Here is a 24,155-nt window from a genome sequence, read left to right as displayed (position 1 = left end):
TTGTTTATGCAATAAACCAAAATTGGATGGTGTCTTCAGATAGCAATCAGGAAATCAATAACCAACTATTGGCTGCTTACACCCCAACAACTGAGCCACCTTCAAAACTGCCCTGTGTCTTTTGGTTAGCTTTGGTGCATCTTTGGGAATCTCAAACATTCATGCAAAGCAGCATGATGCCAAGTGTTTAACAAAGCAGCTTTGGTGTTTTGCAGCAGCTCAGTTTCCATCTGTGCATACGGCCTCCACCATCCCCTAACCCTGCCCAGAGGGTGCAGTCCCAGTGCCACTGAGTTAAACCCAGGCACTGCTGTGCTTAACTGAAGAGCCCCAGTTTCTGTGCTGCTAGCACTGTGTTGTACTTACGTATCGTACTGGTGTGTACTGGTCGCAAAGGAAGACAAGGTCACACTGCGTGCATATGCTGTGCTGACATGTCAAGGAACAGAGCAGATACTCTGCTTTAACTGCAAGGTTTCAATGCCTTTCCGGGCAGTGAAGCCATGTGCCCGCAGCACTGCAGCGCCAGCCATTAGCTGCTAGCATCAACGTGAGATTCAGTAGGTCAGTAGAACAGTAGGTCTGTTGGTAAATGCCCCCAGAAGAAAGATAACCCTGACTCTACGGTCACAGCACTGGGCTCCCAGTGACCTGTTTTCTCACAGGAAAGAGCCTGAGGTCACTGGGGACAGATACCTGACAATACAAGCTCAGTGCTCAGCAGCAGGTCAGAAGGCAATGAGCAGGTTAGGATGGATGCGGAAGGAAACCAAGAAGGTGGAAGTAAACGTTGTTACATCACTGAATGAATCCAGGTCGCAGCCATGTGTTGAGTAGTCTGTGCAGTCTGTTCAATCCACTCTGGTTAGTCCTTTTTGAGCCAAAAAGGGCATTGTAGAGTTAGGAAGGATGACAGGGTATGGGAGGGCATCTGTGTAAAGAGAGGTGGGCTAGTTTAAAACTTTTCTGCCTGGAAAAGGCACTAACGGGGAGAGCTTTGGTTGCATCTGTGAACAGCACAGAGGTGAACAGGAGGTGGCACAGAAGGCAGCGTGCACCCACTGCACTGACGGAGGTGAAGGGAAGCATTTGTTCACACAGTGTAATGGGGGATTGTGGAGCTAATTGGCACAGGATGCTCTAACTGCCAAAACAAACGTGTGTTCAGAAGGCGATTAGGCAGGTTGATGGCAGTGAGGACTATTAAACAGACTGGTCCAGAATCAACCATTGCCTCGAGAAGTTTCTCACCACGGGTTGACAAGAGACTAAACCAGTGGAAGTGTTGCTCTATAGGTGCCTCTTACATGCCATCCCTCATGATTTTGGGGTAGGTGAACTCTGTCTCTGGTTTATTAAGATGGCTTTCATATGTTATCCCAAACACATGCAGCACACAATTTCTGCAGTGTTGTGCCAACTTATGTGCTACCACAAGTAAAATACAATCTATGTGCTGCCGAAGCAATAGTGTTCTGAAGAGTGTGGCATGCTTCGTATTGCACAAAAGGGTTTTCCTGTGATAGGGGAAGACCTACCCATTTGCTTATGTGCCTCTTATCCCGCTCAGGAGTGGAGCCTTCCTCCCTGAACACTTTCCCATGTACAAACAGGTGATGAAGCAGAGGTAGCAAACCCTAACCTTTCCTTTCTTGGTTCGTCATCTGCAATCCATTAGTTCCTGTTCTCGAAATTGTAGCATCAGCTTAAAAATGAAACCAAATGTCTTTATTGCTTGCACCAAGCAGAAAAGTCTCCATGCCACCAGAATCCAAATCACTAGATGGTATTTTTAAAGAAGGAAAGCTCCTTTATTCACACCCATGTACATTGGAAGTCATATTAAGATATGGTTGTGCTATTGCTTTGTTTTGCAGAAGGGAAGCTTGTTTTACAGAGGCCTGGGTCATACTCTGATTGAAAAGTTCCTCACGTTTTCTTTTTGCATGTCTGAGTGTTCTCACAGAATATATAAAAAAAAGCTCTTTCTCTTCCCCTATGCTGCTGTTCTTCCTGAATCTGCAGCCAGCCCACCCCCAGCTCACAGAGATACCTGCTGTGCAGGGCTGGTTCAGCTGGGAGGGATGCCCTGCCCACTGTGCTCTGCACTGGGCAGCTCCGGCGAGCCGCGCACTGCAGCATGCTCCCCGCCAGCATGGCTGGCAAGCTGGCCCCAAGAAAACCCAGCCTCTGGAACCACAGGAGACAAATTCTGGTGGGGGAGGAAGGGCAGGGAGGAGAAAGTTCAAGTGCTGCTGGCTGGGAGGCAGAGCTGTACTGGAGATGGATCAGCCTGCTCTGCTCCAAACAGCTGTTAACACCACATCTGGTTCTGGAGCTGCCTGTGAAAGCTTGTGTCTGGGGAGCTGCATCGCTTGTGCTTGGGCAATGACCAGCTCCTCTGCCTGCTTCCAGCACAGGACCCTTCTCCATCTCCCAAGGGGAAGAGGGGGAAGAGGAGCTGCAATCCTGGGGGCTCCCCCCATGCTGCATGGATTGCCCAGATGACTTTCGTGAGTGGTGAGGGTGCTGAAACAAGGGGGAGCTGTGTGGAGGAGTAACCCTATTTTTACCAGTCTGTTTTTAACTTGTAAGGTCTAAACCAACAAAGACATCCTTTAGAATCCCTTTTGTGACATTGCCTTTCGCTGGGCTTTGGCTATGGCATGTTCCTGAGAGGAGGAAGAGAATGCTGGCTGGCGGGAGGGATTCTTTCCTAGTGTTTGCCAGGGTTCTTGCAGCACCGCTGCTCCAGAAAGGGCTGTCTTTGGGCTCCAGGAGCATGCTCTGGGGGGCTGCCCTTGCTCGGGGCCTACACCAGCTGCACTACAGACCCCGTTTTTATGAAGGTAACATACCTCTAACTGCTACATTATAGGGACAGCAGTGCTACTGCTGAAGTCTTGAAATAGCAAAGTGTGACAGTCTCCATTTGTCATCTTCTCCCATTTAACACTGTAGCTCTTTACCAGTGGATTTCGTAGAACCTCTCATCATTCAGGCTGTTTCCTCGCAAGCAGATGGCTGCAGCATGTGACGTCCCAAGTGCCTGTTGGGGCCGAGCATGGATACAGGGGCTCGCTCAGCTTGCTGGCCTGCCGGTGCTGTATCTGCCTTGAATAGGGTACTGGCAGAATGAAAATATGTGGCTGCAAGCCTGATACCCTGTGGGACAAGTCCTCCCCGGGCCACAGGATGGGTGGGACTGACACTGGCCTGTCTCTGCTGAGGTTTGGGAGGATAAGGCATCTCCCCTGCATGAACTACAGCAGAAAGCTCTGCTGCAGAGGCCTTTGCAGGGTTAATGCACAGCGTCACTCCTCTCTGCTCCACTGGGGTGATTCAGCACTGTCAGCTGTGTTAGGAGTGTGTGAGGAGAGCAGCTGGGTCCTGCCAAGCCAGTGAAAAACAGCCTCTCCTTGAAGACACCCCTGCCCATGGTGTGAGGCTCACTCCTGCCACCCAAGCTGTGCGGGGGGAAGATGCTTGGGCAGCTCCCCAGCTTCGGCAGCCCCAGCCGCAAAGGCTGGACCAACGTGCACACTTGGGTACTGCTGGGGAGTGGGATGCAAAGGGCGGCAAAGTCTTCCGGGAGTGTACGAAAGACTTTTGGACTGAGAAAGCCATGCACAGTGAAACCTTGCTAGGCTGCCTGGCTCTTAGAGGCTGGTCAGTAAACAAGTGTGCTCAAAGCTGTTTTTTGGAAGGAAGCTAGAGATAGGGTTTGGTTTGCCTGAAACTTGCTGCTGAGCAAACACCAAGCCAGAGACTTTGATGGAAACCAGGTAGTTGTGACCTGGCTGCTGGTGGCTCTGGTTTTCCAGTTCACACCATGGTATCTGAGCTGTTCAAGCCATTTGAGGATGACTGTAACGGGTGCTCCTGGAAGCACTGCTCTCCTTGCGTGCGTTCCCGGGCACGGGGCTCATTCTGCAGCGCAGAGCGGTGCTGTGCAGCTCCGGCAGGCTGCCGGGAGGTTCCCCCCACAGACATGCTCGCCCTTGCTGCCCTCTCGCAGCTGGGCCGTGCTCGCTAAGGCAGTCATCACAGGCTAATGGCTACGTGGGGCTGTGGTGTGTGCTAGGGGACATGGTTCCTCCTGTGGACTTCGACGGGAGGGGGAACAAACCTGTGGAGAGGCCTCGGTGTCACGCTGACTTTTCTCTGGAAGATCCTTTGTATAGGAAACCACCAAGAGCCTGGTTTTACCTTATGTGTAACTCTTCTGATAAAAACCAGGTGTGACTTTTTTTTCTTGTTGCTCTGTTAGAGGACGAGAGGCCTCTCTGGCCTTGAGTTAATGCTTTTCCCTTCTCAAATCCTTTTTCCCTAAGGTTGTCACCAAAACACGTTGTTTTTAGGACAAAGAAGGAGAGACTAGACAAAGCTCAAACAGGGGCAGAGAGTTCCCTTGCTGCTGGGCAGCAGGATCACTGCCAGCAGTGGGTGCTCTGCCGCAGGGTGGTTTGACCGTGCCAGAGAGGCCACTGCACAGGAGTGCTCTGTTAAAGTAAAACCTCCTATCTAGGTCCCCTCCTCTTCCTCTGCCCTTCCTACAACAGCAAACTGGGGAGGCTGCTTAACTCGCTCTTGGCTGTAACTCTTTTGGTAAGAGGTTTACGGAAAACCTGCGTATGGTTTATTTGCATTTCTGGGCCTTACTGGAAATGAAATCAAATGCCAGCTTCAAAGGGAGTTGCTTGGTGTTCATTATTACTCGGTACTGCCTCCCTGCCTGCCTCGTCTCCTCCAGCTGCCGTGTCGGGACCACAGCACCCACTGCTGCGTCCGTTCGGAGGTTTTATGAACAAGTGCGTGGGCAGAAGAGGCTCCTTCCCATACACGTGCGTGGCACTGGGGTTTCTCCTGCCTGTGGCATGCAATGTACAGCAGTCCTGGGTGTGTGTTGTCTCCCCGGTGCTTTACAACATGGTGCGCAGCCTGTGCTTCCCTGGGGCGCGGTGGTCCTCCCCAGGTGCTCTGGAGAGCACCTCCTGCGCATGGGTCTTGGGCAAGGGTTTCTTGGAGCTGTTTTGCCATATTGTGTCCACCATGGACGTGACAGTAGTGTAACATCTTCCTGCCAACACCTTTCTTAAAGATTCATGGCTGGGAGCAGAAAGAGTCAGGAACAGAAGCCTGTATTTTTCGTTGGTGACACGTCGCTTTAAAGCTCAGCAGTACTTGGGACCATCTGTGCTCCTCAGTTCCTCCTGCTAAACAAAAATCCCAGGCTGAGGAACATGAGAAATTGCCTTGCAGCAGTAGTGAGTCGGCAGAGGCTGTGGGCTGTGGCAGAGCCAGAACTCCTGCTTGAAAAAACGGAGTGTTTTAGTAACTGGGAGCAAGACTCTGACTGGGAAGCTGGCTCGCTTCACCCCGCTGCCTCCAAATGCTTGAGAACTGCTGAGTCAGCGCTGTGCGCTGGAGTTGGTGGTGTGCCTTGGCTGCGCCTCAGGACAGCAGAGCACATGTGTTTCATTGAACCTCTTTGATCCTTTCTTTTCAGTTTATTCACAGAGCAAATGTCCCCATTACCTTTCCTTCGGCTTTTGTGACTGGCTGCTACAGCAGTGCCATCTTCTTCCTCAGCTTCCTACTGACTTTGGAGAGCAGAAGAGGATTGCCTGACCACGTGGCCCTTAACTCCGTTTTCCCATCTCTTTGCTGGAGAATCCCCAGCAGTTTCAGCAGGTCTGATGCTAACACTCAAGTTTTGCTTTCTGTGTTCAGAGCACTAGTGTTCTTGCTCCTGACAGCTAAAGGGCCTGTCCTCTGGCTCTTACGTGCCCAGCTGAAGAGGAGCCACTTTGCTGAGGGCCAAAAAACTCTGGCATTTTTCTAAAAGTGCCTGGGCTCCAGTTTCTGCTCGAGGGAGAAGAGAGAGCATTTTTCAGTCAGTTTGATTTTCTGAACCAGCGCACCCTGGGGCCGGTGCTATGCCCTTTGGGCCGTGACACCTTCAGGCAGGGTCTGAACAAGGAACCCTTTCTGACAACTGATCTCCAACCATCATGTCTGGGAGCCTCAGGAGGAGGAGGTAACTGCACAAAATCCCCAGCCTGCAGATGTTTTTCCAAAGTGAGTGTTCAAGCTACTGTTCTTCCTAGTTGCATGGGTTTGCAAACTTTAATGAATCCCTGGTAAGGGATTTATTTAGCTCAAAAAAGAAAAAACGCGAACTGTCAGGAGATGCCCCATTAATGCACTGGAGATAGAATCAGGCTGGAAAACTCCAGGCTGGACTGTTAACAGCACAGCCCGTGATGTAAAACCCATGTGTTCACCAGGCCAGAAGCCAGGAGCCCCAGGCTCTAATCCCAGTGCTGAGCTCCCCAGCTTGGCTAATAAAACTACAGGAAGGGGGGCTGGGGAGAGGCTTTGTTTAAATTTCCCCATGTTTTCCTGGGCAGCCTCCTTTTACCATAGGCATTAACAATTTCAGAGTCGCTAGGTTACTTGGGGCTTCCATGTGAAAGGTCTTCTCAAACACGTGGCAGCCCCAGCCTTTCTGGGTCTCCCCGCTTGGCAACAGCCATGGGGCGATACCCCGACACTGCCTGCGGGGCTGGGAGCAACACCGAGCGCCCAGCTAGCAATAGGGAAAGCTCTGGGAGAAGGCACTGTAAGGCACACAAGGCAACATGCATGTAAGAAGCCTCTGGAAGTGCAAGTGCTCACGTGCACCTCCTTGGGTCTGAAACACCGTGGTTCAAAATAGCAGTGTGTGTTGTGATGGGAGTTGCCCTTATTTTCAGTTATTCACAAGAGTGTTGCAGCTTTTCCACCCTTGACTCTTCTCTATACCTACCTCCTGTAAGGAACAGGGGCACACCAGTTGCTTGAAGGTGTGTCCATTTTCAGAAAGGCCATCAACTACAACATGCACAGAAAAAAGGGGCTGGGCTGCTTTTGGTGGAATGAGTTTGGTTTTGTGGTTTTATTTTTCCTGCTGGGATTAAGAAAAGCTCTTGCTCAACAAGAAGGCATTTGTTAGAGGCACACCTGTCCTTCATTAGTGGCTAAAAACAGTTCATAGCTCTTTCAGGGCTGATAATACTAAGACCTTTGGACACATAAGATAAAGAAAAGCTGATCTCTTAAGAGAACTAAGAAGTAGGTTCAAAACAGGAATACATTTCTGGAGCCAGTTGCTAGGAAGAAACTGGGAGTTTCGTCTCGGGAGCAGGGAACTAGAACGCCAGCTACAGACACAGACTCAGCAGCTGGGCTATTTTTGGCTTGTGAACCGTCTAACGGCTGTTTATTTTTAAGGTCATTTTCTGTTTGTGTAGCATGTACACCCTTCTGGTGGGTGGGAGGCATTATAAAAACAATCGCTGCTGCGCCGAGTTATGAACTAAGCTTGGAGGGGGATGGGATAAACAGAACTCTGTGTACTTACTGCTTTAAAACCCAAAAACATCTGCTTAGGTCATAAGGTTTGTTGACCCACTCTAAGCTGTGACCCCACCGAAAAAATACCGTTTCAGTTAATACAGATTACTGCAGGGGATTGCAAAAGACTTGGGAAAACTTGGTCAGATGGTAACATGGTATAAATAGAAAGGAAGCATCAGATTTGGCAATTTTTTTCACTCATGCTTACCTTCAAGCAGTAAATAGAAACCCAGAACATCCACCCCACAGCTGAGGAGTCAGAACTCATGCTGGCCAGCTGGGCCTGAATCCCAGCTCTTGTTCAAGACTTGTTAAATAACAACATGCTTTATTGTCATTTTTTCCTGGCTTCTTCCTGTTGGACGTATCTTTATTCACACATAGTCAAGTGATACAAATTCATTGGAAACAGTGGCAGTTTACAAAAGACAGTAAGAATGATTACTTCGAACTGAAACTTAAAAAACTTGAAGTCTGGCAGGCAATGCACTGTTTGGAACAGGTCATGGTAAGGCAACAGTTTGTAACACTGGCAGCATACTCCCAGCCATGTTCCTTTTCCAGAGCATAAAATACACAATACAAAAATATACTAGAAGTAATAACGGATAGAAACGTCTGCTGCAAAACAATTGCTGTTGTCTGATTTTCAGTATATTTACTCCCATGCTACATTATGATAGAATACTTGAATAAACAAGGTTTATTGCTAACAATTTGAACTTTGAAGTTGATCTCAAGTTAACTGTGAAGTCTTGGACTCCAATCCTGAAAGTACATAAAGGATCTTAACTTTGGACTCGTGTGACTGACAGACATAAGACAAGCCCACAAGTGAGCATTCAATGCCTTGGCTCCTGCTTAGGAGGGAAGGTGAAATGCTGTATACTTCACAGGATCTTAATTTGGAGCATTTTCCTGGATTTTTCAAGACTTTTAACAAGTCCTCCCTGGGTTATCCTTTACCTGACAGGCTTGAGTTCATCAAGTTGCTGGTAATCTGGTGGAAGTGCCTGTTTTTGAGATCTGGGGCTCTGCACTTAAGTTAAATCAACTTGCAGTGAGCCTCTCCCTCCTTACCTCATGCCTCCATATAATTTTACCTGACCCTTTCCCCTCCCCTTCCTCCCTCCTTGCTCAGTACCACCAAAATGGCCTCTTTCCATGGGAGAGAGCCAAGTGCTCCGGTGCTTTGCTAAGGCTGCTCACACCTGCAATTGGAGCACCATCTCCTTAGTGTTTCCAAAGTTGAGAGACCCAGGTGTAGAAACGGAAGCCTGTGACAACCTTACCGTGCAGGGATGAGCAGCTATCCCCTCAGGCTGCCATGCTTGCAGTGAGAATCTGTGACGTAGATGCAATGCTCATGAAAAACGCCATCCAGAGTGCCCCTCACCACGACAGAGGAACACACCACTAGCAGGCAGCACATTTAAGTCCAGGATTTCTTGCTGCTTTTTCTCCCAAGAGCTGATCTCAAAGCATTTGAGAAAAGAAGTTAGTATTGCTCTGTTTTTGCAGATGAGAAGACTAAGGCACTGAAGGGTGAGCTCATTTGGCCAAGGCTGACCTGGAGGTCTCTGCCCCAGACTGTGCTCTTCACTGACCTGTTGCTTTCTGCACTCATGTCATATGAGACATGTTCTCAGAAGGGTAACCCCAACTCTGCTCCCCACGGAGCCACCACACACAGGGGCCAAGATCCACCTTCCTAGGCATGGCCTCCAGAGAAGACATTGAGAAGGACATGCACTGGAGGCCAGAAGTTGGCTTCCCAATGTCTAAATGCCAGTGACTCCCAAGGAGGTCAGCTATGAAAAGATGACCAGGATACTTCTGAGGTATAAAACTCTGTGTCTGCTGGCCACTGGTCAGCTTTGTCATCATCAGACTTGTCGCTGTCATCGCCACTGGAGGGTTCGTAGCCTGGAATGGCAGAGCAGATCGGCTCTGGCTGCCTACGATCTGCCTCCGCCTCCTTCTTCTTTTCTGCCAGCAGCTGCCTGTGGCACAGGTTGCAGACCCTCAGGGGCTTGGGGGACAGCCGGGGCATCAGGAACCTCTGCCTGGAGCAGTCTGCGCAGACGACAAAGCCGCACTTGCGGCAGTGGTGCCTTCGGGTGAGCGTGGAGAACTTGGTCTGCGTGCAGCGCATGCAGATGTCCGTCGCCTTGTCTGGGATCCAGGGGGCCGCGTGCTCGGTGGAGGGCTGCCGGCCCGTCTTCGTCAGCAGGTGCCTGATGCACTCCTCCAGATGGCTGATCCACTCCTTCCTCTCTGTGAGGGAGGCCGCGGAAACCACAAAGGACTTCTTGGAGGTTTTGATCATCCAGCGGTTCTTCATCTGCAAGGTGTCTGGCAGTGTCTCCAAAGTGACATCTTCAAGGGGAATGATGTGCTGGGAATTGTACTTCCTTTTGTTGATGACTATGCTGCCATAGACAAGGATGTCGTTGAAAAGGAAGAATATGCGAGGCTTTGGTTTCTTGCGGCATTCTTTGGTTAAAATCCCTTCTCCTAGAAGGACCCTTCCTGGCACGGCTAAGGGTTGTCCGGAAGCCCCAAAGCAGTTTTCCACAGCAGCAATGCGCTGGCAGTTGATCTCAGTGTTTGCAAGATGGTCCACCATCTCCAGCTCGCTCTGAAGAGAGGAAAATAGAGAGGGAAGTGGTAAAGCTGCAAACATTTGCACCAGGGTGAGGCTGAGCAGCGAACGTATGCACAGGTGAGATGCTCCTAATGTAACCTGAGGTTACGAGTGATCTCCTTACCCCTCTTCACTTTAGTTTGTTACCTTTTTAAATTAATTTTTCAAACTTTTTGACTCCACTTTGCAACAGCCCTATCTATACTGGGATAGTTCAATTTGCAGCAATGAAGCCCTGAAAAGGCAGAGCGAGCTCTTCCATTACAACTATGCTTTTTACCAGTATAACTGCACGCCTGTAGTAAAGGCAGCCAGATGGTCTGAACCCACTCTTATGCCAATACAGCTACTCACTCAGGAGTTACTCTACTGTGACAGCTGAAGGGTGCCAGGACCCCTTTCTGTCCCTCTCCATGCTGGGAGCTAACTGATGGTAGGCTGGATGCAGGCTCAGGGAGGAGATCTGTGGTCTTGGGAGCAAGCCTCCCATTTCTAGACTGCATACCCATTTTCTCGAGGATTAGCTACAGACACCGCCCCCCCGCCCCTAAATGCCATTTTGGACCAGAGCTGAGGCAGGAACAAAACAGAGTGTGGGATTATCTGTTCCTGCTGGTCCTCCCTGTGTGACAAAAAGGTGAAAAAAAAAAAAGGGGGGTGGGGGAAGCACCTGCTACATGAATGAACCCACACAAGCCAAGCCCTTCCTCCATTACCCCAGCTGCACTGGGGCTGCCGGTGCTTCCAGTTACAAGGCACACCATTCTGAAAATAGCCTGATCTCTGCTGAAGGGGAAGTGGAAGGCAGCACGCTCATCCCTCCCCACACCTCCATGCCCTCCTTCTCATACAAACCAGGGTTTCGATAGTCTGTTGGGGTTTTTTTTAATAGGAAAACCTAGATAAGGATAACTCTGAAGCAAAAGCAAATGTTTGCTATTGGTAGTTTGCAGTAAAGAAAGTGCTCTACAAGTTCAATTTGATGTTGCACCTAACCCCTCCTGTGCTGAAGGGTGCTGCCCGAGGCCAGCTGGCCACAGGACTGTGAGTCATTTCCTCCTCCAGTGAGGTAGCTCAGCCATCACGAGGCGGCTCCGAGATCACAGGGATGTGTGTCGCCCTGGTTGCTCGGGTTCATCGAATCATGAATACAGAGCCACTCTCCACCATCTTCCCTCCTTGTCCAGAGTCCCTGTAGCCATGGAGGCTGGAGGGGAAAGAGGAGAGGAGAACATGCCTGGTCCTGTGTTTTTGGGGCAATGATGATTTACATTCCTCCCTTGCCTTTCACCCCAAATCACCCCTTTGGTATGCTAGAAGGGAAACCACGGAGCCACTGCTCCAAGCTGCTGTGTGCTGTTTATGCCTCGCCTGAACTATTTGACAAAAACTGGTCAATTCTTCTGAGTCCGCAATTTTCTTCTCTAGAGCAGGCCAGGGTGTCCTGCACAAAGTTAAGGCACAGGTTTAGCCCCGGGGGACCTGAAGGAAGCAACCTACCCTGCAGAAATAGCTTTCTCTGAGACGTGTTGTGTGGCCAGTGGTCCTGAAGAGCTGCCTTCTTCAGGGTCTCCCTCGAATTACAGGGAGGGTCCCAAGGCCTCCAACTTCCTTCTAGAAGGATGTGTATCTTCAGGGCCTTGAAGCACCAGAACAGATTTGATGGCATTGGACAGCATCAAGCTACCCACTCGCATATGTGTTCTCCAAAGCAGATGGCAATTTACAATCAACTGCAATGCTCCAATCGGGAGCCATGCTACAGCCAGATGAGGTGTGATGCCATGAGCAGTGGCTGAGGTAATGACCCAACCAACCTGCCATTTCAGTATGGACACGCAGAAGTGTGTGAAGGGTTTTATTACTTGATGTCAGGAGAGGAGAAAGGCTCTGTTTCCCTTCTTGATCTGACAGCCCGAGTGGTCCTGCGCACTGAAGGAGCTGCTCTGCTGCAGGACATACATTCAAATCTATTCTGAATTACCACAATGTAGAATGTGTTTTTTCTCCCTCTTAAATACACAAATGGTGGTGTTGGGTTGATGGTTGGACTTGATGATCTTAGAGGTCTTTTCCAACTTTAATGATTCTGTGATTCTGTGCTATTATGCTGGAGAACAAACAGGCAGGGAAAACTACAGTCCACAGCTGAACACCACACTCCCTGTCTTTGAATACCCCCAGTCTTACCCACCCTGGGATGTGGACTCTTGGAGGTTTCTTACAAACAAATCCTTCAATGAGGAGCTCTTGAGTGAAAAAGCAAGATAAGCACACAGAATAATAAAAGAAAAACTGAAATTACAGCTTGGGAAGTTTGGTGTGGAAAGATTGCAAAAGCAACAAAATACGGTAAAGAATTTTTGGCACCAGCAACACCAAGTGGGATAAACCAAGCAGTTAACCCTGCTCCCACCAGTCTCACTTCCTTGTGTTTCTGGGTTATGGAGCCCCAGCTCTTAGCCTGCATCTCTTACTTTTATTTTATATATTTTAAAAGCATGGTCCAATCTCTCCAGCAAATACGGTACTTGACACAACTCTATTTCTGGGGATCTCTATGTACTGGAAATGAAAACATTTTGTCAGATATAAAGACAGTGCCTGCAAAGAGCCAGGAAACAAGGCTCATTGTCAAAGAGCAGTGCAAGCCCTGCTACCATGAAAGTTTTAGCTGTTGTATTATTTTGGGCCCCTAGATAAGCCAGAGTGCCCTAAGACTTGCTGTGTGAAGCAAAGGGAGAAGGGGCTGGACAGCAGATGGACACAATCCTGCAATGTGAAAGAAATGAAAGTGAGCTCTTACTACACATCACACTTACACCTGCAGGGTATGTCCTTATTCCTCCAGCCTCGGGCTTGTTACCTACTTAGAATGCCACGAGTTAACCAAAGAAAAGCTAACTCTGTTCTGGGAAAATCTTCCCTGCTAAGACTAAAAGTGTCAGCTGCTGCTTTAGCCCAGGGTATTTCCCAAAGGAGTTTTCCCAGGGAAGCAAAAAAAAGAGTGTTTTTCTTCCATCTCTCTCCCCTCAGGCATAAATCACTGGAGCACAGCACATACACATACTAAGCAGTTAAAAAAGCAGGAGAGGTGGCATTCACATTGCCTACTTTTAGAGTTGAATGACTAACTCTATCCCTCTACACATACCCTTTTCAGTCAAGGGAGGAGAAACAGCCATCTGCAGAGGGTGACTTGCCTCAGCCCACCACACACAAGATCAGTCCTGCCCTGCATTCTAGACAGCGCTCAGCTTGAGTAACTGCATACAAACCGATTTCATGTTTATATTGTAACTCACTGCAAATAATACTCAGTTGGCTTTGGAATGGAAGTACTATGTGAATTTGGTAAATACATATAACTGCTGAGCATTATTATGATCTCTTTTACTGGGGGACCTGTTTGGAACAACAGTGATGTGATATAAAAATGAGGATATAAATTCTAATCTATTTGATTCATTTTAGTAAGTATTTTTTTTCCTGTTTGTTCAAGGTTGTCCTGCCAGGTCAGCAGGGTCACAGTATGCACACACAGTATGTGCGGCAGAAGCTTACACAGATGAAATGAGGGTGGGAAGATGTACTTTACTAGCGTGCTACTTTTCATGGGAGTTTCTGACATGGAAAAGTTTGGGGTTGTTTTTTTCCATCAAGATCTGTTGGTTCTGCATGTCATCAAATATTATGCAGTCAATATATAACTCAGTGAATACGACTGATATTCAAAGGAAAAAAAATACTATTCGGCACTCCACTCCAGAAGCAAGCAAACCATGTCTTTTAAAAATGACTGCTTGTTCACTTGTGATTACAGCCAGCCATGTTGATGCACACCAGGCAGAACATTTCAACTTAAGCTCCTGGGTCAGCAAGCCTGGGGTATCTTTTTCAAGTCTGTATGTATCTAAGGCTTAGGTGCAGCAATGTAGTGAGCTGTTCTACCTGATTCTTCCATTCTTGCTGTCAAACAGAACCAACAGTCTTGGTATGCACTGCATATCTCATGCATACCACATGGAAGGCATGGTCCATGATCTGACTGCTGGGGTTTGCCAGCAGAAAATGCCCTTGAGCCTCATCTCTCTACAGCTCTCTCTTACTCTGTCTTTCTGCTTTGCTCAGCTGAGAAGTCTCTCCTGGAGTTAGGGCTGGCATAAGCTCTTCCTCTCCAACGCATGGTAAGCAGGACGCAGCCACCTCTTATCCTGGGCAGGCATTTAGAGCAAGAAAAACATAGCTCCTCTCCTTTTCCTGCCTGGAGGTATTTCAGCTTGCCTCTCCCTCCTTCCCAGCATGCTGTAACTGCTGGTTCACTGGGGGAGAAGGGGGCAGGCTCTGGCAACCCCCTTCCAGCCATGCCCATGGGGAACATGATTTGGAACATGTACGTTTCGGGAATGACAGTCACATTAGGCATTTGGTAGAAAAATGCCACCAGTTCCTGTGGGATATGGACTAGCTGAGTTACTGAACTGCTTGCTGCTGTTGCTCAGCATGCCCAGGACTTCTGGCATGTAGGGCCAGAGCGAGAAGACAGCTGAGTGGTGGCTTTTGAGGAGCTCAGACTGACACTACCAAAACCAGCAGTTGGTAGCCTAAGCTCAGCTGTGGCTCTTGCACATGCCACCCAGGCTCAGAGGCATCCAAGCAGCTTTGTATGGAAAGAAGGAAAACCTGAAAACCAAGAAGAGCCTCCCCCCTGCTCTCTGTCTCAGCACACGTCCTCAGGCAGCGCAGCAGGCACTCCATGTGCACCCACCGCTCCCCACTCTGACGCTCATCAGCGCCAACCCGGTGAGCAGCCATAAGGAAGAGACCTCCACAAGGAGCTCCTGGGCGCTGGAGGCCGCAGGGCTGACGGAACAGCATCTGGTCAGGCCACCCCTTAGCGGCTCAGGCCAGACAAGTGCTAGCGACAAATGACATGCAGAGGCTTTCTGCTGACGGTGGGTCATCACCAAGGGAAGAGGCGAGTTCTCCGGCTCTCCCAATGCCTGAAAGCCCACGTTGTATCTTTTAGAAGGTACGTATGGACAAGGAAGGGGATTCTCTTACAGCTCAGCCGCGGGATCAATGTCTGTGGTTTCGGTACCTGGTCAGACTTGGTAACCTAGGAGTCCCTTCTCAACAAAACCAATAAATAAATCCCCCTAACCGGCGCTTAGGGTATGCAAGACACCAGGGTGCTGCACAGCGGCAGGCGGTGATTCGATGCAGACCGGCTCCCCTGTGAGCAGAGCACGCGTGACGGGAGACCCGTGGGTGGGCACAGATGCCAGGCGGGCAGGGCGCCCCGCGGGCCCCGCACGGCCGGGCCCTCTCAGCGGCGAGCACGGCCTCCCCCACACCTCTCTCCTACAGCGGGCGGAGCAGCGGAGCGCAGCCGCCGGACCGCTCCCCTCCCACCAGCACATCCTGCCGCACCGGCCCGGCGGCGGAAACCCTCGACTCTTCCAAAACTCTCCCCCCCTGCACAAGCTGCCCGCCCGGCCGCCGCGCCAGACCCCCCCAGACCGCGCTCGGCCCCGTACCTCCGCGGAAGGGCCGCGGCCGCCTCCGGCGAGCGCTCCCCGGCCGGCCCGCGCCAGGCGGCTCCGCTCCGCCGCCGGGCCGGGCTACGCTCCCCCGGCCCCGCCTACCCCCGCATCTGACGACCAATGGGCGCCGCTCGGGCTCAGCGCGCCGCGGGTGGCCGCGCCCCCTCGCTGGGCGGCGGCCAATGGCGGAGCGGGGCAGGCGGCGAAGGACGGGGCGGGGTGCCGCCAGGGGGCGTTCGAGCGCGGCCTGCCCGCCGTGAGGTGTGGCGCGTGGTTGTGCGGCGGGAGTGGGAGCGAGTGGACGGTGCTTCTCGCGCTGAGGGCCGTTAGCGGTTCCTTGGGGCTGCCTCGCGGCGCCCGCGCCTTCAGCCTCCCTTGCGCCTTTCCTGCCACCTCTCCTCAGCCGACGCTCCGTCAGCACAGGGCCTGGCGCCCTCCGGGGAAGACTTCACGGGCGCCTCTTGCCGTGGCTGTGCTTCCCCGGCGGCTGTGTCTGCCGCGGGCCACCGAGCACCCCTCGTGTGTGCCACTGCCGTGAGGGTGGTGGGACGGGTGAGCAGAGGCCATAGGCGTCGCTCAGCACCTGCTGCAGGCACCCCAGGCCAGAGGCGTGGGTGAGCTGAGCTCTGGTCCTTGCCTGGTGTGTAAAGCAGGTCCCAGCTACCTAGGCCTGCACTGATCTATAATTCAGGTGCCTGCTCACTTTCTGTAATAGGTTTTCTATTTTTAATGGGAACTGATGGACCTGTCAAGGTGTTAGAAATATTTTTTTTTCCCAGGTTTTCGTTTTCTTTGGTAATAATAATGTGGGCTGGGAAGCTTGTGTGCTTTAAAGCTGAAGTGCTTGGGCAGCCACGAGAGTATCCACATTACCTTATTTCTTCATACTTTAGTTTTGTAGAGGAGCATGGACACGGACTAAAATTAGTTGCAGTAGGTAGCTCTCTGGTAGTATGTGAAGGAGGGTTACGGAGAGGGCTGTCAGGTCATCAACAGCCTTCTGAAAACCTGGGAGAAGAATGCTCACCACAGAGGGCAGGCTGCTGGAGGTGTGTTCAGGCAACTGCTGCACCAAGGCGAGGGCAGTCAGTATTAATCAGTTGCACTTGAGAACTGACTTTCTGTTGGTTGGTTGTTTTGGAAGCTGTTACATACTTGTTTGAATGCATTATTGAGATACAAACTCAGAGTTTAACCTTAAGTAATCTTAAGAGCTATTTGATAGGCAGGCTCAGGAGCTCATTTTTCCTGGCTCTAAAAGTGAAATATTTGTGGGACCACTTGAAAAAGCTGTAGCCCAAATTACCAGCTTTTAAAGTCTCTTTACCTTGCTCCAGTTGCATTATCTGATCTATTGCCTCTGGCATTTTCTCCAAAACCTACTACTTGTTTCTCAGTAGCAGAAATATTTTGCCCAACTGGGATGCAATAATTTCAAAGCAAGCAAAGGAAACTGCAGCTGCTCAGCTGAGTCAGCCAAAGGTAAGCTCTGCAGGGGAGAAAATGCCTTTTTATTATCTTCTAGTGGCAAAATTACTATAACAGCCTGCAGGAAAAGATTAGATTATAATAGTAACAAAAACATCTGTTAAATTCTGAGCTCAGTATATGTTTAGTGCTTGTTTAAAAAAAACAAAACAGGCATGTGATAAAATTATTTTGAATAAAACTCAATATTGAGATTCAGTTTGGGATGTTAGGAACCCACTGCGATCATAGGACAGACAGCTGTTTTAATTAATTGACTACACGGGGTATTTCATCAGTGGACAAGACAGCTATGGAGATTTTACTGAATTGAGCTTCAAATACTCCTATTACTTAATGAGTGAGTAAGTCAACATGTGTTCATTATAGAGATTACTTGTAAGCATGAATAACCTCTGTCCTGTGCTCTGTGAGAGTGCAGCGCGCATGGAGGGGTGAATGTTTGTCTGGTCTGGCTCCTGGTGGATTCAGCTAATCACCCTGTTTTAGAAATGTATGCATCGCTGTGAATGATTAGTTTCTCTGAAGCCCTACCAGCATCATTTGTGTGCTTTAGAAATGAGGTGCTTCCAAGTCTGACGGAAATCAGAGTCCTGCTCAGCTCTGTCAGTACAGACTGAAACTTCAGAATGTCAGTTGCCAAAATGTCACTAGTCCACGTGCATTGGAACCACTACCAAACAAACATGTTTTAGAGGGCCATTTTGTCCTCAGGGCTTTTCTTGGCCCACATGCATGAAGTTACCTGCTTTTTGAGTTGTTCCTGGGAGCCTGGCTGCAAAATGATTGTCAGTGATTTCCTGAAAGCAACCTTAAGACCTCCTTGCTCCTCTGCCTTTCACATAAGGGAACAATGCACAGTCAGTGTGCTTTTGTTTTTATAACAGCATTGCTGTGCTTTGCATGTGTGCAGCACTTTATTCTAAGGATCTTGAAGTGCAGCATAATTTCTAACAACTGTGTGAGGGTTTAACTGAAATGGGAATAGTGGGTTATTTGCTATTTCCTTCAGTAGTAACGGGCTCTGGCTCAGAGTGAATCACTTGAGAGGCTGAGGAACAGCCCCCGGAGCTCCTGACTCATGTCCCCGTGTGCCTCACCACAGGGTCATGTCACAGCTCAGAAATTTCAGTGATCATTGCAAAAGCCGTTGTGTGCAAGGAGCACAAAACCACTCATGCTTGCAGCTTCTAAACTTGCAAGTTTGCATCCTAAGGGCCTTTGTGTTTGCATTGCATTGCCCTTCCCTGCTCTTACCTTCAGCCCTGTTCTAGTCACATGTGTGCAGTGCTGTGCATGGCCTTTAAGTACAGTTGGAACTGAAGTCTTGAACAGCCAATAATGACCAAGCAGGTAAACAACAGAGGCTAAATTTAAATACTGTGTATAAATACATAACAATTATTTGCTCTTGGTTGCATTCTAGGAAAAAGAAAGAAGATGGTGTGTTCTCCCCAGTAAAAAAAGGTGTGTGGTTGTCAGCACTATGAGAAGGGTTTCAAATCCATGTTATCTTTAAGTTGTATGCTGGTAGTTGTGTTAAGCTTTGGCAGTTGCCTGTGGACCTCAGAGCTGTGAAGGTATAAGGTACTTTGCTTGTTCCTTCTTAATTTTCGGTGATAAATAGCAGTGGTGAAACATACAGTGGGAGAGAGGAATGCTAGGGGTTTCCCTGCTAAGCCAATTTCAGTTTTAATAACTTGTTCTCTTCACTATGGTCTGTAACTGTAATCACAGAAGTGGTTAGAAGATTTGATCCAAAGCTTGGTAATAGTTTTGATTTCTGTTTTGGATCACCATGTAATATGTAGTTCCATTTATATCCCCCTTCTTAACTGTAAAATACTCAGTGTATTTTGTCGCTGAAATGTTCTTTATATGATTTCATCACTGTGTACCGTTCTGCATGATAGAGTATACTGTGAGCAGGAGACATGATAAAACTTAAAACCACGAGCAAACCGAATACACTGATTTATATTTGTGGGGTCAAGCAGACAGTGTGCAGGAATGTGGTGGGTATCAGGAGGGCACACTGGACCTCCGGCACTGGGCATATGAAGTGGTGAGTGGGAAGCTGCTGCCACCAGAACCGTGGATGTGCCTTGACTTGTGCAGAAACAGCCCCACCATTCCACACTGGCAGCCCTTTCCCTGCCTCCTGGAGCACCAACACCAGATGTCCCATGACAGCTTTGTGGCTTCTCCCATGTGGACTGTTGGGTTGAAGGTAGTAAGGGCATTTTGTAGCTGAAAAGTGAGCAGGTCCAAGAAAGGAGGGAATTGCATCGTTTCAGTGGAAATTTTTTTTTTTTTTAAATCCAGGTTACCTAGTGTCATTTTTTTTCAGGTTGTGTCACTAACCCATGCTTGCTTTCATCCTTAACAGCATGAGCTTCGTGTTTGTTTTCTGAGTGGATTGATCAAGTGGGTCGGTTGCCGTGAGTCTCCAGGTTGCACCAAGAGCTGCCCAGTATGCAGACATACAACAGGGAAAGCTTGGAAGAAGTTTGTTCTTTCAGAGGAGTGGGACGGGTGAGTACGCACTGACAAACAAGCAGTAGGTTTTGGCATGCTGCCAGAATTCTATTTCTGAGTAGTGTTCCCCAGTAATGGGAGCAGGTTATAGCTGAAATGTGAAAGTGGAAGGTGAGAAAGAGGTGAAGAGAGTATGTAATGCCAGAACTGTGAGAAGGTGCAGGTATTTGGTGCAGAGAGGGGTGTAATATTAAAGGAAAAAACATATGAAATTAATGTGGAAAAAGAGAGATGTGTCTAAAAAGGCTGCTGAAAGCATTTTGCAACATGCTGTGGGAGAGTACAGCATCTTTTGGGCTCAGTCTTCCTTCCAGAGTAACATCATTCTGTGCATGTTCTTCAACCTACTGTTGCTATTCTATTTAAACAGTGATCTCATATTCAGAGTGTGCTTTTATTGGTGAACAATGAGGTATTTCAAACACTAAACTTGGGTAGATTAGGCATTTCAAATATTAAAGTGGGGAAAAAGCACGGGCAACAAGAGTGTGATAATCATCAGTTAATTTAAAAAGATGTAAATTTGTTCACCTATGATTGACTGATTAGTCAAAGACACATAAAAGAGTTTCATTCATAAAACCTGCTTTGCCCATGGATATAGCTTCTATTTACGTGAAGAACATGCTTTGGTCTCTTTCCTTTGGAACTGCTGCCCAGGCCGAATGTGTGTGGTGCTCAGAAAGGAAAAATCATCTCTTTGTAACATTCCTGTGCCTTGCCCCGTATCAGTGCCTTTTGTGCAGGAAGGCGTCTGCTGCGATTGCCTGGGGGAGTTTTATGCAGAGTGCCCTGTGAAAGGGGAAGGGAAGAAAAAAGGGAAATCCTTGTTTCCTTTTGCATTTTTCAAATATAAGGGAAAACAGAAAGGCGGTGTGGGTTTGGGTTTTGTTTGTTTTTTTTTTTCCTCAAGGTGTTCTCCTGACATCCTGGAAACCAAGAGAGCAAACAGCTTGGCTGGGATCCCCATCCATTGGCATGCTGGATCTTTAAATGGAGAGGTGCTGAGCTGAAGGAGGAACCATGGGGATTTCTTACCAGGTGGAAGAGGTTTATTGGCTTTTAGAGACTGTATTGCTGCCCGGGTTGTGCGGGGTATGAGATGTGACATAGGCTACAGTGCAGAGGATGTGTGAAGGATCACACCTTAATTTATGAAGTGTAAAAATTCTTGCCTGCCTGAGAAACCAGAGGGATTTTGTGTAATAGGTATGTGGTGAGCTTTGAGGTACATCTGAAGGAGGAGTTGAGGATTCTGTTCTGTGCTTAGTTCAAGCTGTGTAAGAACTGTCCCTGTGCGTGTGCCACCATCCTGCCTTTTTGGGAGTGGAAGGAACCTGCAAGAGTTAATGCTTTCCTGAGATTTCTCTCTTGCTGGTATACTGAAATATGCAGGAAGCTTTTTTGTTGGGTTTTTTTTGGTGTTTTTTTCTTTGTCTTTTTCTCAGAATGAAACATTTCTTCTCTCACCTCAGCGCTGAATAGCAGTTAGGGGGAGGCAGGGGAGGGCACCGCAGTTTGGCTCTGTACCATTTGGGCTGTTTGAATTCATTAGCTTGGGAGCCCCCACAAATGCCTCAGGCCATGTACCTCCTCATGCACCCAACTTGGGAGAATCTCTTACTGCTACTGCATGCATTAGCCTTCATTAATACAATTAGCATAATAGCAATTAGGATTCATTATTCCCTACAAAAAGATAAAGCCAGTAATACATATCTCAGAATCAAATTCCTCAGCGCCTTGTCTTGGGATTGCTTTATTTTGGAGTTGTTTGCTCTTTATATCCTTCCATCTCCTAGAAAAAAGAAAGCCACTTAATTGTAAAACTGTTTGGGTCAAAGAAATGCACTGAGATGATCTTTCACGCATGCTAAATAGGTGAATTGATCTATGGGACCCACACAGCTCAGACAGCCACTCAACAGTCGAAACTGCGAACTTCATCTTCTTCAAGCACAAAAGCTACTTAGTTTCCCCATGTTGAAGACTTTTTATAATAGCAGTAAGACAACTCTAGAGAGAACCATCTAATATTAACTCCAGGGAGTAATCATCTAATCACAATCTGGGGGTGATTTGAAGCACTCATCTGGACCAAATGCCTCACAACACCCCAGGAGTGGTTTTATTGCATGATAGCAGTACCCCATTGAGCCTTATTGCTTAATTAAAAACAAATTCCCAAGTAATTTTTTTGCCTTTCCATAAAAACACAGTAGTACATAGCATGTATAAAACATCCATTAAATGATGGTAGATGCAAATTTACATTGTGAGATACAACCCGTTTCCTTACCACTTGGGGTTGAAGTTAAATGTAAAACCATTTCCTATAATCTGTGCACTGCTGTGTTTAGAGAGGAATAAATATGGGAAAGAGAAGTTCATTGTAGGATGCCGTGTTTTTATTAAGTGATATGTTTGGTCTCCATACAAAGCAGTTCAAATTCTCGTCCATCTAGCAGACACAGAAGTCAGTCAGCAGTGTGGCCTTTTGTGCTTCCTCCTGGAGATTTCCTCAGCTTGCTGTCGTTTCAGTGCAGATCTTCAATGGGGATCCTGTATTTCTGCCTGAAATTTCCGTTTCTTTCTGAGCAGAGAGCATGAACAGTGCAAGTGATGTATAGTATGCTAGATGTATCCCAAATACAAATGCTGCCCGGGTGTGCTTTGTGGGTCTTGTAGTCTAATGTGGATTAAGCCTGGTAGATGCGTGGTACGGCCACTTTTGGTGGTTTTGCCACACAGCTGACCCCTGCCTGCACTGAGTGCATGATAGAGATGTCTCCACTTCCTGCAGTTTGACTGGGACCACTGCTACAGCTGTGGCTGCTCTGCAAGAGACTCAGATTGCAGATGGGAAGAGTATGAAAGTCCTTTTTGTTCATGTTGAGGGGTTGTCCTGCCTCAGCATCCCAGCCCACAGCTCCCTTACACATTTACAGAGTTCTTTCATAGCCCCAAAGTGATTCCCAAATGTAGTGCTCCCCTGAGGACTTTGAGTATTGTTCATATAGTACAGGCAAAGGAAGCAAATTCAAAATTTTAAATGATTGTCCAAAAATCATGCAGGAAGTACTAGAGACACTGCTCAGAAATCCTGGCAACCAAAGCTGTAATTGGGCTTTCAGCCACAGCACTGAAGTAAAAAGGGGAAAAAAGGGTTGGTATGACATTTTCTTCAGATTTGTCGCTTGGGGTGCCTTTAATTAATGAGTGGAGATAAGCTTGCAAGTAAATTTTTTAAATAAAAGCTGAAAATTAGTAGTAACTGTTACTCTAGTTGTTGCACATGCCAAAGCTTCCTTGTGGTACCTACAAGATCTGGATAGAGGATGACACTTGTGTCAGTCTCACCTGCTGTGGGCTCCACTCAGTATTACACACACCCTTCTGGTCTTCCCCATCAAATGCTGGTTCCCCAAGGACTGGTGGAAGCTGAAGCCACATGTGAATATCTACTGCTGATAGCAGGTTGCAGCATTCAGGGTTATAGAAGCAGCATGCTTTGTCCCATACTTAGATTTTGTAAAAAATAAATGATTTTTTGTTTGGTTAAGCACTTTGCTAGAATGTTTTGATGAGTTCATTTTCAATGTCCCATTAGAGAGATGTTAAGTGTTGTGGTGGAGGATTTCTTATAAAGAGGTTACTGCATTGTACTAGGAAATGAATGAGAGTAAAACTAGTCGCTTGCTTCTGCTGCCAGAGATCAGTCTGAAAGAGTAGCAAAAGGAATAATTAAGTCTCTGTAGTAACTTAGGATATTGCCAGGTCAGGAAACGACATGAAAGGGCCTGACAGTGTTCTTGAACAATAAACATTTTTACCTGAAAGATCTCTGCTGCCTTTATTAGGAATGCCATTATCTTGCTTTGATCTGACTCGCTAGGACTGGCTGCTCATACAGCTGACACAGAGCAAGTAGCCAACAAAGGAAAGCCCTAATAGGCTTTAATACCTTTAGTGAAGAGTTTCTCTTCCCCTCAGATGTATGTCATTTTACAAAGGCTCTTTTCATCTTAATGTATCGTGAAGGTGGCTGTATGCCACAGGACAAGCAGGGGTTTGCTAAGGGGCAGGGTTTAGCAGACTCACTGTCAGACTTGACCGGCCCTGTCCCACCACTCAGCGTGGAGCTGTGCGGGGGTCAGCAATGCTCCTTGCCTGCCCTGCCTGCAGAGCAGCTGCCACTGGCACTGCTACAGCCTGGATGCATCTTCAGGACGGTGGATGGGAGCTGCCCTGGAGCTGAGGTCTGTGGGAGCAGCCATAGTAGAGCATCTCCCACTCTTTTGTTTTTTTGTTGGGGTTTTTTTTTTGGCAAGTAGGTTTTGAAGCAGAACAGGGTGTTTATTGGCCTTCAACAGAGTGAGAAAAATGAAGCGTGCCCTATCTTGTGGCAACCGGTCACAGTGGGCAGCAATGTACTGCTGGGGTGGGCAAAGGCATGCCTCAGTCGCATCAAATGCGTGGCTTACTCTGACTGCAGCAGTGCTGAAGGGTTTGCAGAGTACAAAAAACCTAGCCTA

General features: G+C 48.2%; 1 protein-coding gene across 1 annotated transcript; it reads right to left on the bottom strand.

The window, feature by feature from the left end:
* Positions 1-9,208: 9,208 nt before the first annotated feature.
* PLEKHF1 (pleckstrin homology and FYVE domain containing 1) lies at positions 9,209-10,030 on the bottom strand (the record flags this gene model as incomplete). The annotated part of the gene is made up of 1 exon (XM_082005491.1): positions 9,209-10,030. The coding sequence occupies one exon, from the start codon at positions 10,028-10,030 to the stop codon at positions 9,209-9,211; it is 822 nt and encodes a 273-aa protein (XP_081861617.1).
* Between the last annotated feature and the right edge of the window lie 14,125 nt (positions 10,031-24,155).

This window comes from Phaethon aethereus (genome assembly GCF_964289735.1).
Source record: "Phaethon aethereus genome assembly, chromosome: 13".
In the NCBI taxonomy this organism is placed as follows: domain Eukaryota; kingdom Metazoa; phylum Chordata; class Aves; order Phaethontiformes; family Phaethontidae; genus Phaethon; species Phaethon aethereus.
Note: the sequence above shows the minus strand (reverse complement) of the source record. Positions and strands in the feature narration are given on the sequence as shown.